This window comes from Oncorhynchus gorbuscha, linkage group LG07 (assembly GCF_021184085.1).
Source record: "Oncorhynchus gorbuscha isolate QuinsamMale2020 ecotype Even-year linkage group LG07, OgorEven_v1.0, whole genome shotgun sequence".
NCBI classification, from domain to species: Eukaryota; Metazoa; Chordata; class Actinopteri; order Salmoniformes; family Salmonidae; genus Oncorhynchus; species Oncorhynchus gorbuscha.
In genome coordinates, this window is record NC_060179.1 from 67790539 (window position 1) to 67805648 (window position 15110).

At 42.9% G+C, this 15110-nt stretch overlaps 1 protein-coding gene across 7 annotated transcripts in view; it reads left to right on the top strand.

Annotated features, from left to right (window-relative positions):
* The first annotated feature begins 1220 nt into the window (after positions 1-1220).
* arfgef3 (ARFGEF family member 3) overlaps positions 1221-15110 on the top strand; it is a 45871-nt gene continuing 31981 nt past the window's right edge. For 6 of the 7 annotated variants that reach the window (XM_046357289.1, XM_046357292.1, XM_046357290.1 and 3 more), the window contains exons 1-5: positions 2182-2566; positions 3738-3789; positions 8339-8420; positions 8770-8901; positions 9998-10066. In XM_046357289.1, coding sequence (XP_046213245.1) covers positions 2482-2566; positions 3738-3789; positions 8339-8420; positions 8770-8901; positions 9998-10066 — 420 coding nt within the window. In that variant the 5' untranslated portion in view covers positions 2182-2481. Of the gene's footprint in view, positions 1322-2181; positions 2567-3737; positions 3790-8338; positions 8421-8769; positions 8902-9997; positions 10067-15110 lie in introns of those variants that run through there. The other variant, XM_046357296.1, reaches the window with a different exon arrangement.

The following is a 15110-nucleotide window of genomic DNA, read 5'->3' on the forward strand; positions in this document are numbered from 1 at the left end:
TGGGGCCGTGCATTATCATGCTGCAACATGAGGTGATGGCGGCAGAGGAATGGCACGACAATGTACATCAGGATCTCATCAAGGCATCTCTGTGCATTCAAATTGCCAATAAATTAAAATTCAATTGCATTCATTGTCCGTAGTTTATGCCTGCCCATACCATAATCCCATCGCCACCATGGGCACTCTGTTCACAACATTTACATCAGCAAACCACCCGCTAAAACAACACCATACTCGCTGTCTGCCATCTGCCCTGTACAGTTGAAACCGGGATACATCCGTGAAGAACACACTTCTCCAGCGTGCCAGTGGCAATCAAAGGTGAGCATTTGCCCACTAAAGTCGGTTATGATGCCGGTTAAGTCCCTGGTGAGGACGACGAGCACACAGATGAGCTTCTCTGAGACGGTTTCTGACAGTTTGTGCAGAAATTCTTTGGTTGTGCAAACCCACAGTTTCATTAGCTGTCCGGGTGGCTGGTCTCAGACAATCCCACAGATGAAGAAGCCAGATGTAGAGGTCCTGGAGGTTGTGAGGCCGGTTGGACGTACTGTACCGCCAAATTCTCTAAAACAATATTGGAGGTGGATTATGGTAGAGAAATGAACATTCAATTCTCTGGCAACAGCTCTGGTCAGCATACCAATTGCACACTCCCTTAAAACTTGAGACATTTGTGGCATTTGTTTTGTGCACATTTTGGAGTGGTCTTTTATTGTCCCCAGCACAAGGTACACCTGTGTAATGAGCGTGCTTTTTAATCAGCTTCTTCATAATCCACACCTGTCAAGTGGATGGATTATCTTGGCAGAGGAGAAATCCTTATTAACAGGGATGTAAAAATGTTTTGTGCACAACAGTTTAGAGAAATAAGCATTTTGTGCACATAGAAAATGTCTGGGATCTTTTATTTCAGCTCATGAAACCAACGCTATACATGTTGCGTTTATATTTTTGCTCACTGTATATTAGGCTATATTATAGGCCTATTCTAAACCTTATACAGATTTTGAGTTACCTTTACTATGTCGATCAGGCTGTTATTTAATGAATGCAAAACGCAACATTGTGTCCAAAATCAAAATAAGACACCTCTTTATAGTGTTTTTCGGTACAATGTTCCATTCTGCGGAGTTACAGAATGTCGCCGAATGGGCCAGGTCGGGCAGCTACTCCATAGAATGTTTCAGGATAACATATGTCATGTTTTGCGTTGTGTTGGGAGTAGCAACGGTGAAGCTCGGTGATTACTACTTACCAAAGTAAAAATTGTCCATGGTAAAAATTCCTGAAAACAATGGTTAGCAATGGGGTTAAGGTAAGTGTTGTGTTTAAAATCTTTAAAACATATATAATTATAAATAGGTTGGGTTTAGCCAATGATTATATAAACATCACCCCTATAATCATTTCGCTGATTATGTTGCAAAGAAACAATACACCAAATGGAAAACACAAATGAGAGTTTCTATTGGACAAATTCAGGTAGGTCCCTCCCGTTTAATTCCGTTTGCTCTGTTTGTTTCCGTTTGGTTAAACGGTAAATGGTTTCCGTAATGAATACACACCTCGATTGCAGATGCTATGTGCTGGCCATTGAGAGGCTTTGAAGCCGATGGTCGGCGATACTGACATTATTGTGGAGCAGTTCCCCATAGGAATGAATGGAATTCATGTATTTGAGTAGGTTTTGTTGTAGTGGGGATTAGTAAACTCGAACGTAGACAATAATAAATGCATTTCTATAGCTTCCAACATATAGCTTTTACAATGGTGTGGGAGTACCAAGATGGAGGCATGTTAGCTTCAACACAGCGCCCCCTGTATACATCATTGGGTTTAGCCATAATTGTGACATTGTGGCTGTGGTAACTAGTGACGACCGTGAAGCCGGTGCGGTTGCATGGAGGGTGAGAAGGAATATAATACATGGAATCAGATTCCATGGAATCGATCGGATGGAGAACGACTGTGTTTGCATGTCTAAATTTAACTCCGGCTCGGGGATAGATAGTTTATTCTGAAATATTACTATCCTCATCCCAACAATATTTCAATGCTTAGGCCTAAAACTGTAAAACACAATTGCAAGACACTCTCGCAGACCACCTGCGTCTGTCGTCAAAGCCGATCCATGGACACAGTTTCAGAATTCCCAGAACGAATTAAGGGGGAATGATATGGACCATACATACTCAAATCAAGACAGCCCAGTAGAATGTCTTTTCGCAATAAATGCAGGTGTTTCATGAGAATGATCAGGTCGCTCGGTTGCATCAATATATAACAGTCCGAAAACCCTGGAATGGCTATGCGACGCTGTAAATTAACGCTTCCTCTCAACTCAGCGGATTTCACGTTCGGTCTTACGTCACTGGTCTGGGAGTGAATCATCATAAGAGAATAGGGATGCTGCGCCCGTGAACTGGACCATCGCACTTATTTTAAAATAGCTAATTTTGTCATCTTAGTCTTATCATGGAAGAAATACTGCGGAAGCTACAGAAGGACGCATCTGGAAATAAGCACAAAGCAATTCGGGATTCGTGCGTCTTCGCCTGTGGTGAGTAGCCTGTATTATCAGGTTGCTACAGACATTAGCCAATGTTGGACCTGTCATGTAATCGAAAACTGACCAAAGATAGGCTACATATGAAAACTATTGTGTGTTACATGCTTCCTGAAAAGCCCCCAACACAACCCCGTTTAATAGGTTCGCTATTCAGATGGTCAACTATTTTGACTATCGGCTATTTGTACCCGCTATGCCTGTTGTTGACTTTCCGGAAATATTTTCATCATGTTACTGGAAAGTGTAAAACGATCGTAGCATTATGTGCCATGGCCAGCTTGGCAGCACCCATATGGGTTGCTGTTGTTAAATGTTGAGTCAGTGCAACTAAGGGTTGCTGTCGTTAAATGTTAAGTCCGTGTAGCTAATACAGCATTCATTCACCTATTTGGCCATATTACTGGTGGGAATTTCTATTGTCCTGAACGCAATTGACAGGTGGACAATAGTTGCGGCATGAATCATAATGTTGTTGAATGACGTATTGTAATATAATGTACTTTTCACGAGCCAAACACATAGTGTGCCATGTTATTGATTCCCTTAGGAAATGTCATTCACAGAATATGACAGGTAGGCCGATTCAATAACAGCACAGCAGTTTCCACATCAACACAGACTACATTTGCATGTTAACATTTCAGTCCAAGCTCTCTTACTGTCAACAATAACATTTTGCTTTCATTCAATACCAAAATAATAGGTTGTTGTGACAGACATTACTGAGTACTGTAATTGTCCACTTCTTGGTGGAACCTGCTTTTTACAAGGAGCCTGTCACCTCTCTCTGAGGGAATACAGAGTGACATGATAGCACAGGCTGCCTGGCAGACAGCTGGCCTCATTGCTGCCACTGCATATCAATGGACAGCAGGTATTGCAGATGAATGCAATATTGCACATCGGGCACATGAATAAGGGCAAGGATAACTTATCCACTCCCACACACATACTACATTATTCATGCTCCCATTTCAATGTGAATATCATCATATGGTAATACATTTTTATGAACTTCCTGTTTTTCTAGAGCACCTGGAACAAACTGACCTGTGTTTCTTATTCTGATACTGTATCACAACAAATACTGAGAACCATGGGTCCAGTCCTATGTGATTTGATGTTATAACTTTAATATTTTCTGTTTTGTATATGACTACAGAAACCCTTCAGAAACAAACTGGATCGGCCACGATTCCACCGTCTCGGCTCAGGTAAGTTAGGAAACTGACTTAAGGCATCATCAAAAGTTTATTTGACGTCAGTCATGTTTGTGTGTTGAGGAGCTACTTAATTATGCAGCAGTGTGATTGTTGTGATGTTTCACATCCAAAAAGTCAACCTCTCCACAGTCCTACCACTCCGTCTCCCACACATGCAGATGTAACCGATGTGAAATGGCTAGTTAGCGTTGTGGGCTAGTAGTGTATCAATCAGTGACTTCACTCCCTCTGAGACCTTGAAGTAGTTGTTTCCCTTGCTCTGCAAGGTCTGCGGCTTTTGTGGATCGATAGGTAACGATGCTTCGAGAGTGACTGTTGTTGTGTGCAGTGGGTCCCTGGTTCAAGTCCAGGTTGGGGTGAGGAGAGGGACAGAAGCAACACTGTTTCACAAACACAATCATACACACACACACACACACACACACACACACACACACACACACACACACACACACACACACACACACACACACACACACACACACACACACACACACACACACACACACACACACACACACACACAAACAACAACACATGCTGTGCTGGCAAGAAGGCAGTGTAAAAAACATGATGTAACATAGGAAGAACTGTGAGAGTGCTATCACTGTTAATTAGTTAAACATTTGCAGTATTTACCTTCAAAGCTGCTAAAATTCTAGAATGAATTATTTAGACTGTTTTGGTTCAGTTCGCATAAGACCCTAACAGTAACTACTCATGTTAGCAAGGTTTTCGTTTTTCACTCTTACTCTTATTTCTACAAGTATTAGTTTATTCCAAATGATTTATTCCACAGTTTAATCCTCTAAAAACATTCTCTGGCTCACTCCCTTTCTGCCAGCTCAGCAACCGCAGAGACCCACACCTCTGAATCTCCTGCCTCCACTTTCCTCAGTGATATTTCTGTCAGCAGAACATGCTGGAACTGGAAATTAATCCAATGTTTAAAAACCAGTGAAGTATCATCCAGATCTGGCACAATGATATTAGCAAACTTGGCTCAACCCGGACTCTTTTGTTTGATGCTGTACTAGTGTTTGTGTTCAGGGAGGAGATTATAGTGACAACAGTCAACTCTCTCCACAAAGAGCAACTCTTCATTACAATCACTCAGTTAAAGGCATAGAGACTGAGCCACCACAACCCTCATATTCATTGGGTCATGATGAGGTTTTAATTTAAAACCACGAGGTGATCCAGCTTGGCTCGCTACACTGAGGGAGCGCTCTTTGTCTCTGCAGTGTCAGAGTTATGCCTTCCGGATAAATTGGAGATGTGATATGTCTCATCTGGGCAGGTGTTAGATCTGGATCTGGCAGTAATACCATCACCTCAGTGTCTGTCTGTCTCCATCTAATCATATTACGCTTGCTACCCTGTTATTTGGAATGTCTGTCTGGTCATTTGGAATGCTGTCTGGTCTTTGCCCTGCCTGGTGTGCCCTGTGATGTTAGTCTGGCAGTGCTAGTGGTAGCCTATTACAGGAGCTTGTCAAGAATCCTATTGCCGGACCACATAGCAATTTTCTTTGAGGTTTCACCTCAGGTCTTTTAGTGCAAAGTTCAATAGCCTGATTTAATTTGTCAGCTCCGTTATCTTCCATCAATGATCTGACTGCCCCCTTTGAAACACATAGGACTCGTCTTCTACTGCCATGCAATTGAATCAATAGGTGTAACTTCCTAGCATCAATAACATGAGTAGTTAACAGTTGGTATAATGAGCCTGAGCCTCGGCCATTAATAATATAGTGATATACAGTGGGTTTTCAAGCTCAGTGACCTGCACTCTGACCAGTGGTTGCATAACTCTTTCAATGCACCGACATTCGATATTTACAGTACATTGACACAGTATGTCCATGACAGACCAGGAGCAGACTCAGAGGAAAATATCTTTCCATCCCCTTTGATACCAGTAATCCATGAAGTTGAACCTTCTCCGATAGACTTTTAGTCCATACTCGGAAATAAGTCGGCACTGTAGATGACTGGTAGCCTAATGGTGTTCTTATATGGTTATGATTCAGTGCATCCAGTAATACTGAAGTTATCATACTCTTTATCTAGTTATAGTTACGGTGGGGCAAAAAAGTATTTAGTCAGCCACCAATTGTGCAAATTCTCCCACTTAAAAAGATGAGAGGCCTGTAATTTTCATCATAGGTACACTTCAATTATGACAGACAAAAGTAGGAAAAATAATCCAGAAAATCACATTGTAGGATTTTTAATGAATTTAATTGCTAATTATGGTGGAAAATAGAATTTGGTCACCTACAAACAAGCAACATTTCTGGCTCTCACAGACCTGTAACTTCTTCTTTAAGAGGCTCCTCTGTCCTCCACTCGTTACCTGTATTAATGGCACATGTTTGAACTTGTTATCAGTATAAAAGACACCTGTCCACAACCTCAAACAGTCACACTCCAAACTCCACTATGGCCAAGACCAAAGAGCTGTCAAAGGACACCAGAAACAAAATTGTAGACCTGCACCAGGCTGGGAAGACTGAATCTGCAATAGGTAAGCAGCTTGGTTTGAAGAAATCAACTGTGGGAGCAATTATTACGAAATGGAAGACATACAAGACCACTGATAATCTCCCTCGATCTGGGGCTCCACGCAAGATCTCACCCCGTGGGGTCAAAATGATCACAAGAACGGTGAGCAAAAATCCCAGAACCACACGGGGGGACCTTGTGAATGACCTGCAGAGAGCTGGGACCAAAGTAATAAAGCCTACCATCAGTAATACACTACGCTACCAGAGACTCAAATCCTGCAGTGCCAGACGTGTCCCCCTGCTTAAGACAGTACATGTCCAGGCCCGTCAGAAGTTTGCTAGAGAGCATTTGGATGATCCAGAAGACGATTGGGAGAATTTCATATGGTCAGATGAAACCAAAATATAACTTTTTGGTAAAAACTCAACTCGTCGCGTTTGGAGGACAAAGAATGCTGAGTTGCATCCAAAGAACACCATACCTACTGTGGAGCATGGGGGTGGACACCTCATGCTTTGGGGCTGTTTTTCTGCAAAGGGACCAGGACGTCTGATCCGTGTAAAGGAAAGAATTAATGGGGCCATGTATCGTGAGGTTTTGAGTGAAAACCTCCTTCCATCAGCAAGGGAATTGAAGATGAAACGTGTCTGGGTCTTTCAGCATGACAATGATCCCAAACACACTGCCCGGGCAACGAAGGAGTGGCTTCGTAAGAAGCATTTCAAGGTCCTGGAGTGGCCTAGCCAGTCTCCAGATCTCAACCCCATAGAAAATCTTTGGAGGGAGTTGAAAGTCCGTGTTGCCCAGCAACAGCCCCAAAACATCACTGCTCTAGAGGAGATCTGCATGGAGGAATGGGCCAAAATACCAGAAACAGTGTGTGAAAACCTTGTGAAGACTTACAGAAAACGTTTGACCTTTGTCGCTGCCAAAAAGTTGAGAAACTTTTGTTATTGACCAAATATTTATTTTCCACCATAATTTGCAAATAAATTCATTAAAAATCCTATAATGTTAGTTTCTGGATTTTTTTTTTCACTCATTTTTTCTGTCATAGTTGAAGTGTACCTATGACGAAAATTACAGGCCTCTCATCTTTTTAAGTGGGAGAACTTGCACAATTGGTGGCTAACTAAATACTTTTTTGCCCCACTGTATATAGTTTATGCTGAAGTTGTCATTTGATGTTCAGTATGTTGATTTAAGGAAAAGGTTGTGTTTATTTTAGATATGGCATGCTAATTTCCTTTACATGTGACAGGATACCTATTGTGATTATTTGTATTAATGTGTATTGAACTGTTGAGGGCTTGCAAGTAAGCATTTCACTGTACTTTTTACACCCTGTATCCTGTGCATATGACCAATAAACTTTGATTTGATGTTCAGCTCAGCATGACGCATGATTTTGATACTGTAGAAAGAAGACTTCTCCTTATTAAACAGAACAAACCTGTCTAGTTAAGAACACTTGCTCCCTGTAGCCACTTGGAAATGTAATTCCAGTTGGGTAAAAAGGGCAAAGCTTGTTTTGCTTTCCTTCAAAGGAAATGTGTCTTCCTTCCTGCAATGTTCTCGAAAAGGAAAGCTTTTCCGTTTCTTTGATTTTCTGCATCAGCCAAATCATTTTGAGTGCAAGCAGCAACAAGAATTCTCCCAAAACATCTGATTTAAAATGCCACTAATAAATAGGTGTTGTGGATTTGCCTTGATTTCAGACAGATTAATATGAGATTACATGTCTCTTTTTGTAGGCTGTTGTGATTTTATAATGTTTCAGGGGACAGGCTGGGAATTTAACATGGTTGATGTGAAAGTATCGTTCTTATTTTTGCATCAGATTTGTTTGTGCTTTGTTTGCTCTTGTTTTGTTTAATGTGGACATGTTAGCTGTAATCTCTTGTTGGAAAGCTCCACAGGTAATATTGTCAGAGCCCTCAATCCAACCTGCTCCATCCTAAATATGAAAGCTTTGCCCCTCAGTGTTTGTAGTTTCTCTCGGTAGCTTAATCATATGTTCGCCTTTGCAGAGAAAGATGCCTTCTCCCTCTTCAGCTGGCACTGGAGTCCAAGAACATGAAACTGGCCCAGACTGCCCTCACAGGAATGCAGGTACAGTCCAGCAGCTATACATGCAGCAACAATGTACTGTACAAAACCGCAGATGTGGTTGAACCAGGTACAGGAAAAGGTCATTGCTAGCCATGCATTTGTGAAACTACAGTACATTCTGAGAGGAAATGTAGGTTCATTACAAGCATTACTGCTACAGATCCAACCTATTACCCTTCAGTGAAGCCTAATTTGCATTATTATTTTTTTGGTGCGAATTCTGATATTCTACACACAGTATACATTTTCTGACTGTGTATTGTCCAACTCTCTCCCTGTGTTTTTTATTTTCTTCTCTCTCCTCCATTTTGTGCCATTCTCCATCCTACTCCTCCTGGTTTGACTGCAGAAGATCCTGTGTGAGGACAGGTTTGTGGCTGTGGAGGCGGAGGCTCTGGAGAGCCAGCTGTTGAGTCAGATGCTGGATGCAGTGAGGGTGACCCCCATGCTCCACGAGGACCTGCAGGTCGAGGTCATGAAGGTCAGTCCTCTCTGCACACTGGGATTATTAAAGCGATCAGATGACTTAGTCTCTGTTATAGCTGGTCTAAACATTGATTAAAGGAGTATACTTTACAATCCAATGAAGAATTTGACTTTTTCCCCTCTGATGCCGATGTGTGAAGACTGCTGGTGTATTGTACTGTATTGCACGAAGGATCCCCAAGTAGTAAAATGAAGCCGGGACCATCCCCTGGCTTGTTGCCAGTCAGTTGTAATCATGGATACAGTACGTGCGGTCTCAGTTTGCCACAAATCACTCTACAGTTATTATGCTCCACCATACGCTTCTCTGTGCATCATACAGTACTGGGCACAGAGCCACCTCAGAATGGGGCATCCAGTAAATCATGTCACACAGCAAGACGTTACTGAATGGACTTCAACATGTTCAATTGGGGGTCATTTTTGAACTGATGCAAACCCTTGCTGGTGTAGTAAATCTGGCCAAAGTGGAAAGGTTGTCTTTGCCATGTGCACACCAATTCACAGTACTGCATTGATTACTTGTGGTTTGCTTTTGTGGCTCTCATGATCGTGCCACTTGTTGTACTTTTTTAAAACTAGATTATTTTACTGCCTACTTTACTATTAGCTGTATGTGGGCTGCACCTCATGTCTCTAGTGTCCACAGAGTTAGTCTAGTCTACTATATGATCAGTGTAGTGTTCATTCTGCCTGTAAGAGTGCTCTGAGTAACCATGTTATTTGTCTTCTGCTCCACACTTACCTGAGACCCTATTGTTCCTTCATCCCAGATATGGCAATGCAAAAACAGCACTTGTCAAAAGAGACAGTAAATATATACTTCTAGCTAAATGTATACTTCTAGCTAAATGTATTTTAAACTCTGTGCTATGCTGAGTAGTTGAAGTGATGCTGTCTGTTTTGACAGCAGTGCCACAGTACTTTTCTCTACAGTCACACAAGGCATGGTGTTTGTTCTATACAGAGTTTATGTTCCCTGATGGAGAGGATTATCTCTGAGAGCCTCGCCTTTATGCAGCTACCCCCAATCTTCTTTCCCTGTTCAGTTCGATGGGTGTTTTACAAGCCTTTGTCTCCTTGCCCTACAGGTCCTTCTCTGCATCACGTACTCCTCCACCTTTGAGATCAATGGAGACTCCATCCTGAGGATTGCTGAGGTAAGCCTAGCCTGACGGGAGGTATCACTGATATGCAAAGGGAGAACAGGGAGCCAGTGTCAACCTGCTGGATGGTGCAGTCTATTTTAGATCTGGATAGTATTGGTTCTCTTTCAAATACTTTAGCTGCACCTAATTGAGCTTACCTACAGCAATGGAATAGTCCTAAAAGTACACCCCCCACCCCCCCTGACACTCCAGACAAGCTCAGTCAAATGCTTACAGTAATTTGAAAGAAACCCAATAGGGTTTGGACCCAGGTCTGGTCTGTATCTGTTCAGCCTTGCGCCAGGCTGCTGATTAATGCTGACTCTTGACATAATGTGTCACAAAACACCACCTCAGTAGCATCAACTCCCTGCTACTGCCAGCAACAGCCTAACGAGGACCATCCATCACAAAGGTGAATTTCTGTGTTGCTGCTATGCGTCCAACGTTTATGGTAGTCACAGTCATGGTAATCTAATGCATTACGAGTGAGTGGGAACATGATGTGCTTGTTGTCATTCAACGAGAGACTACTAGTTTTCAAGCCATTTTCACTTGAGAAATACTGCACAAAACATCTTAGTTAGATATAAAGACTAAGACTTCTGGGTAAAAAACACATTCATTACGCATTTCTTGATTTATCTTATTAATTCCGACTATTTTGAGGAAGTGTTTCTGACTATGTTGGCTCGAGAGGGACAAACACCAGTGAAATGTAAGCTTTTTCTCTAGTTTTTCAAGTGAGGGTCTTTCAGGGAGCATGAGAGCCCAGACGGTCACTTCGCCTAGCCAAGTTCTGCTAGCAGCAACCCCGAATCTATGTATGCGGCCGCGTTAACGCTGCTCTTGTACTGTTAACAGCAGCTCATAAATAACTGGACCTAATGCAGTCCAGTTAATCAGGATGTAATATATGCTCCTGCTCTGTCGATCTGGCACCGGGAACAGAAGGTGTAAAATCCTGTCTACCCTGAGGGATTTAATTTGAATAGTGATTACCCTCTTCATCCCTGCATGTTAAGATGCATATAATTTATACATCCCATTCTTTCCTAACACATTAATGTCTACAGCTTTACAGGTAAAAATTAACTTATCATTATTATTTTGGGATACATTTTAATGACGTGTTCTGTGGGTGAATACTATTTCTCATCCATCTCTTTGCTGACGTGTCACAGAGATGGTCCATGCCCTGCTCTTCCTCATCCCTGGTACAGACACAGACAGGCAGAGACACAGAAGACCTTGACTGTCCCTAACTAATTCCTCTCTGTAACCTTAACAAACCAAGTCAAACAAGGTGCGCTTTCCTCCTCTAATCTCGTTGGCATGGAAACACGACATTAAAGGCCACTGATGTCTGAAGTGGTCTTTCCACTTTTTTTCAGCACCAGGCAGGGGGGAGAAATGGCGAGAGTTGTGTTTTTTTTTAAATTAATTTTTTAAATTAATTTTTTAGGGGATAGATCAGCTTTGACATTGTAGCACCATCAAACCCACAAAACAACAGCCTCAACGTCAACAGTGAAGAGGCAACTCCGGGATGCTGGCCTAGGCCACTGTCTGTGTTCTTTTGCCCATCTTGATCTTTTCTTTTTATTGGCCAGTCTGAGATATGGCTTTTTTTTGCAACTCTGCCTAGAAGGCCAACATCCTGGGGTCGCCACTGAGACTGGTGTTTTGCGGGTACTATTTAATGAAGCTGCCATTTGAGGACTTGAGACATCTCTTTCTCAAACTAAACACTCTAATGTACTTGTCCTCTTGATCAGTTGTGCACCGGGGCCTCCCACTCTTTCTATTCTGGTTAGAGACAGTTTGCGCTGTTCTGTGAAGGGAGTAGTACACAGCGTTGTACGAGACCTTCAGTGTCTTGGCAATTTCTCGCATGGAATAGCCTTCATTTCTCAGAACAAGAATAGACTGATGAGTTTCAGAAGAAAGATCTTTGTTTCTGGCCATTTTGAGCCTGTAATCAAACCCAGGAGTGCTGATGCTCCAGATACTCAACTAGCCTAAAGACGACCAGTTTTATTGCTTCTTTAATCAGGACAACAGTTTTCAGCTGTGCTAACATAGTTGCAAAAGGTTTTTCTAATGATTCATTAGACTTTTAAAATGACAAACTTGGATTAGCTAACACAACGTGCCATTGGAACATAGGAGTGATGGTTGCTTATAATGGGCCTATGTAATGTAGATATTCCATTGAAAAAAAACAGCCGTTTCCAGCTACAATAGTTATTTACAACATTTAACAATGTCTACACTGTTTCTGATCAACTTTGTTCTTTTAATGAACGACAAATGTGCTTTTCTTTCAAAAACAAGGATATATATATATATATATATATATATATATTAGCAGTGTATATACTGCTCAAAAAAAAGGGAACACAACACAATTTAACTCCAAGTCAATCACAGTTCTGTGAAATCAAACTGTCCACTTTGGAAGCAACACTGATTGACAATAAATGTCACATGCTGTTGTGCAAATGGAATAGACAACAGGTGGAAATTATAGGCAATTAGCAAGACACTCCCAATAAAGGAGTGGTTCTGCAGGTGGTGACCACAGACCACTTCTCACTTCCTATGCTTCCTGGCTGATGTTTTGGTCACTTTTGAATGCTGGCGGTGCGTTCACTCTAGTGGTAGCATGAGATGGAGTCTACAACCCACACAAGTGGCTCAGGTAGTGCAGCTCATCCAGGATGACACATCAATGCGAGCTGTGGCAAGAAGGTTTGCTGTGGCAAGGTTGGCTGTGTCTGTCAGCGTAGTGTCCAGAGCATGGAGGCGCTACCAGGAGACAGGCCAGTATATTAGGAGACGTGGAGGAGGCCGTAGGAGGGCAACAACCCAGCAGCAGGACCGCTACCTCTGCCTTTGTGCAAGGAGGAGCAGGAGGAGCACTGCCAGAGCCCTGCAAAATGACCTCCAGCAGGCCACAAATGTGCATGCGTCTGCTCAAACGATCAGAAACAGACTCCATGAGGGTGGTATGAGGCGGTGGGTCAGTCATGGTGTGGGGTGGCATTTCTTTGGGGGCCCGCACAGCCCTCCATGTGCTCGCCAGAGGTAGCCTGACTGCCATTAGGTACCGAGATGAGATCCTCAGACCCCTTGTGAGACTATATGCTGGTGCAGTTGGCCCTGGGTTCCTCCTAATGCAAGACAATGCTAGACCTCATGTGGCTGGAGTGTGTCAGCAGTTCCTGCAAGAGGAAGGCATTGATGCTATGGACTGGCCCGCCCGTTCCCCAGACCTGAATCCAATTGAGCACCATCCACCAACGCCACGTTGCACCACAGACTGTCCAGGAGTTGGCGGATGCTTTAGTCAAGGTCCGGGAGGAGGCCATCAGAGGAGACCATCCGCCACCTCATCAGGAGCATGCCCAGGTGTTGTAGGGAGGTCATACAGGCACGTGGAGGCCACACACACTACTGAGCCTCATTTTGACTTGTTTTAAGGACATTACATCAAAGTTGGATCAGCCTGTAGTGTGGTTTTCCACTTTAATTTTGAGTGTGACTCCAAATCCAGACCTCCATGGGTTGATGCATTTGATTTCCATTGATAATTTTTGTGTGATTTTGTTGTCAGCATATTCAACTATGTAAAGAAAAGTATTTAATAAGAATATTTCATTCATTCAGATCTAGGATGTGCTATTTTAGTGTTCCCTTTATTTTTTTTATATATATATATATAATAACACACACAAAGTATGCTGCCTCAGATGGCAATTTGCATATACTCCAGAATGTTATGAAGAGTGATCAGATGAATTGCAAAGTCCCTCTTTGCCGTGCAAATGAACTGAATCCCCCCAAAAAACATTTATACTGCATTTCAGTCCTGCCACAAAAGGACCAGCTGACATCATGTCAGTGATTCTCTCATTAACACAGGTGTGAGTGTTGATGAGGACAAGGCTGGAGATCACTCTGTCATGCTGATTGAGTTTGAATAACAGACTGTTGTTCATTGTTCTTCCTCTGTCAGCCATGGTTACCTGCAAGGAAACACGTGCCGTCATCATTGCTTTGCACAAAAAGGGCTTCACAGGCAAGGATATTGCTGCCAGTAAGATTGCACCTAAATCAACCATTTATCGGATCATCAAGAACTTCAAGGAGAGCGGTTCAATTGTTGTGAAGAAGGCTTCAGGGTGCTCAAGAAAGCCCAGCAAGCACCAGGACTGTCTCCTAAAGTTGATTCAGCTGCGGGATCGGGGCACCACCAATACAGAGCTTGCTCAGGAATGGCAGCAGGCAGGTGTGCGTGCATCTGTATGCACAGTGAGGCAAAGACTTTTGGAGGATGGCCTGGTGTCAAGAAGGGCAGCAACGAAGCTACTTCTCTCCAGGAAAAACATCAGGGACCGACTGATATTCTGCAAAAAGGTACAGGGATTGGACCGCTGAGGACTGGGGTAAAGTCATTTTCTCTGATGAATCCCCATTTACGATTGTTTGGGGCATCCGGACAAAAAGCTTGTCCAGAGGAGACAAGGTGAGCGCTACCATCAGTCCTGTGTCATGCCAACAGTAAAGCATCCTGAGACCTTTCCTGTGTGGGGTTGCTTCTCAACCAAGGGAGTGGGCTCACTCACAATTTTGCCTAAGAACACAGCCATGAATAAAGAATGCTACCAACACATCCTCCCAGAGCAACTTCTCCCAACCATCCAGGAACAGTTTGGTGACGAACAATGCCTTTTCCAGCATGATGGAGCACCTTGCCATAAGGCAAAAGTGATAACTAAGTGGCTCGGGGAACAAAACATTGATATTTTGGGTCCATGGCCAGGAAACCCCCAGATCTTAATCCCATTTGAGAACTTGTGGTCAATCCTCAAGAGGCAGTTGGACAAACAAAAACCCACAATTTCTGACAAACTCCAAGCATTGATTATGCAAGAATGGGCTGCCATCAGTCAGGATGTGGCCCAGAAGTTAATTGACAGTATGCCAGGGCGGATTGCAGAGGTCTTGAAAAAGAAGAGTCAACACTGCAAATATTGACTCTTTGCATCAA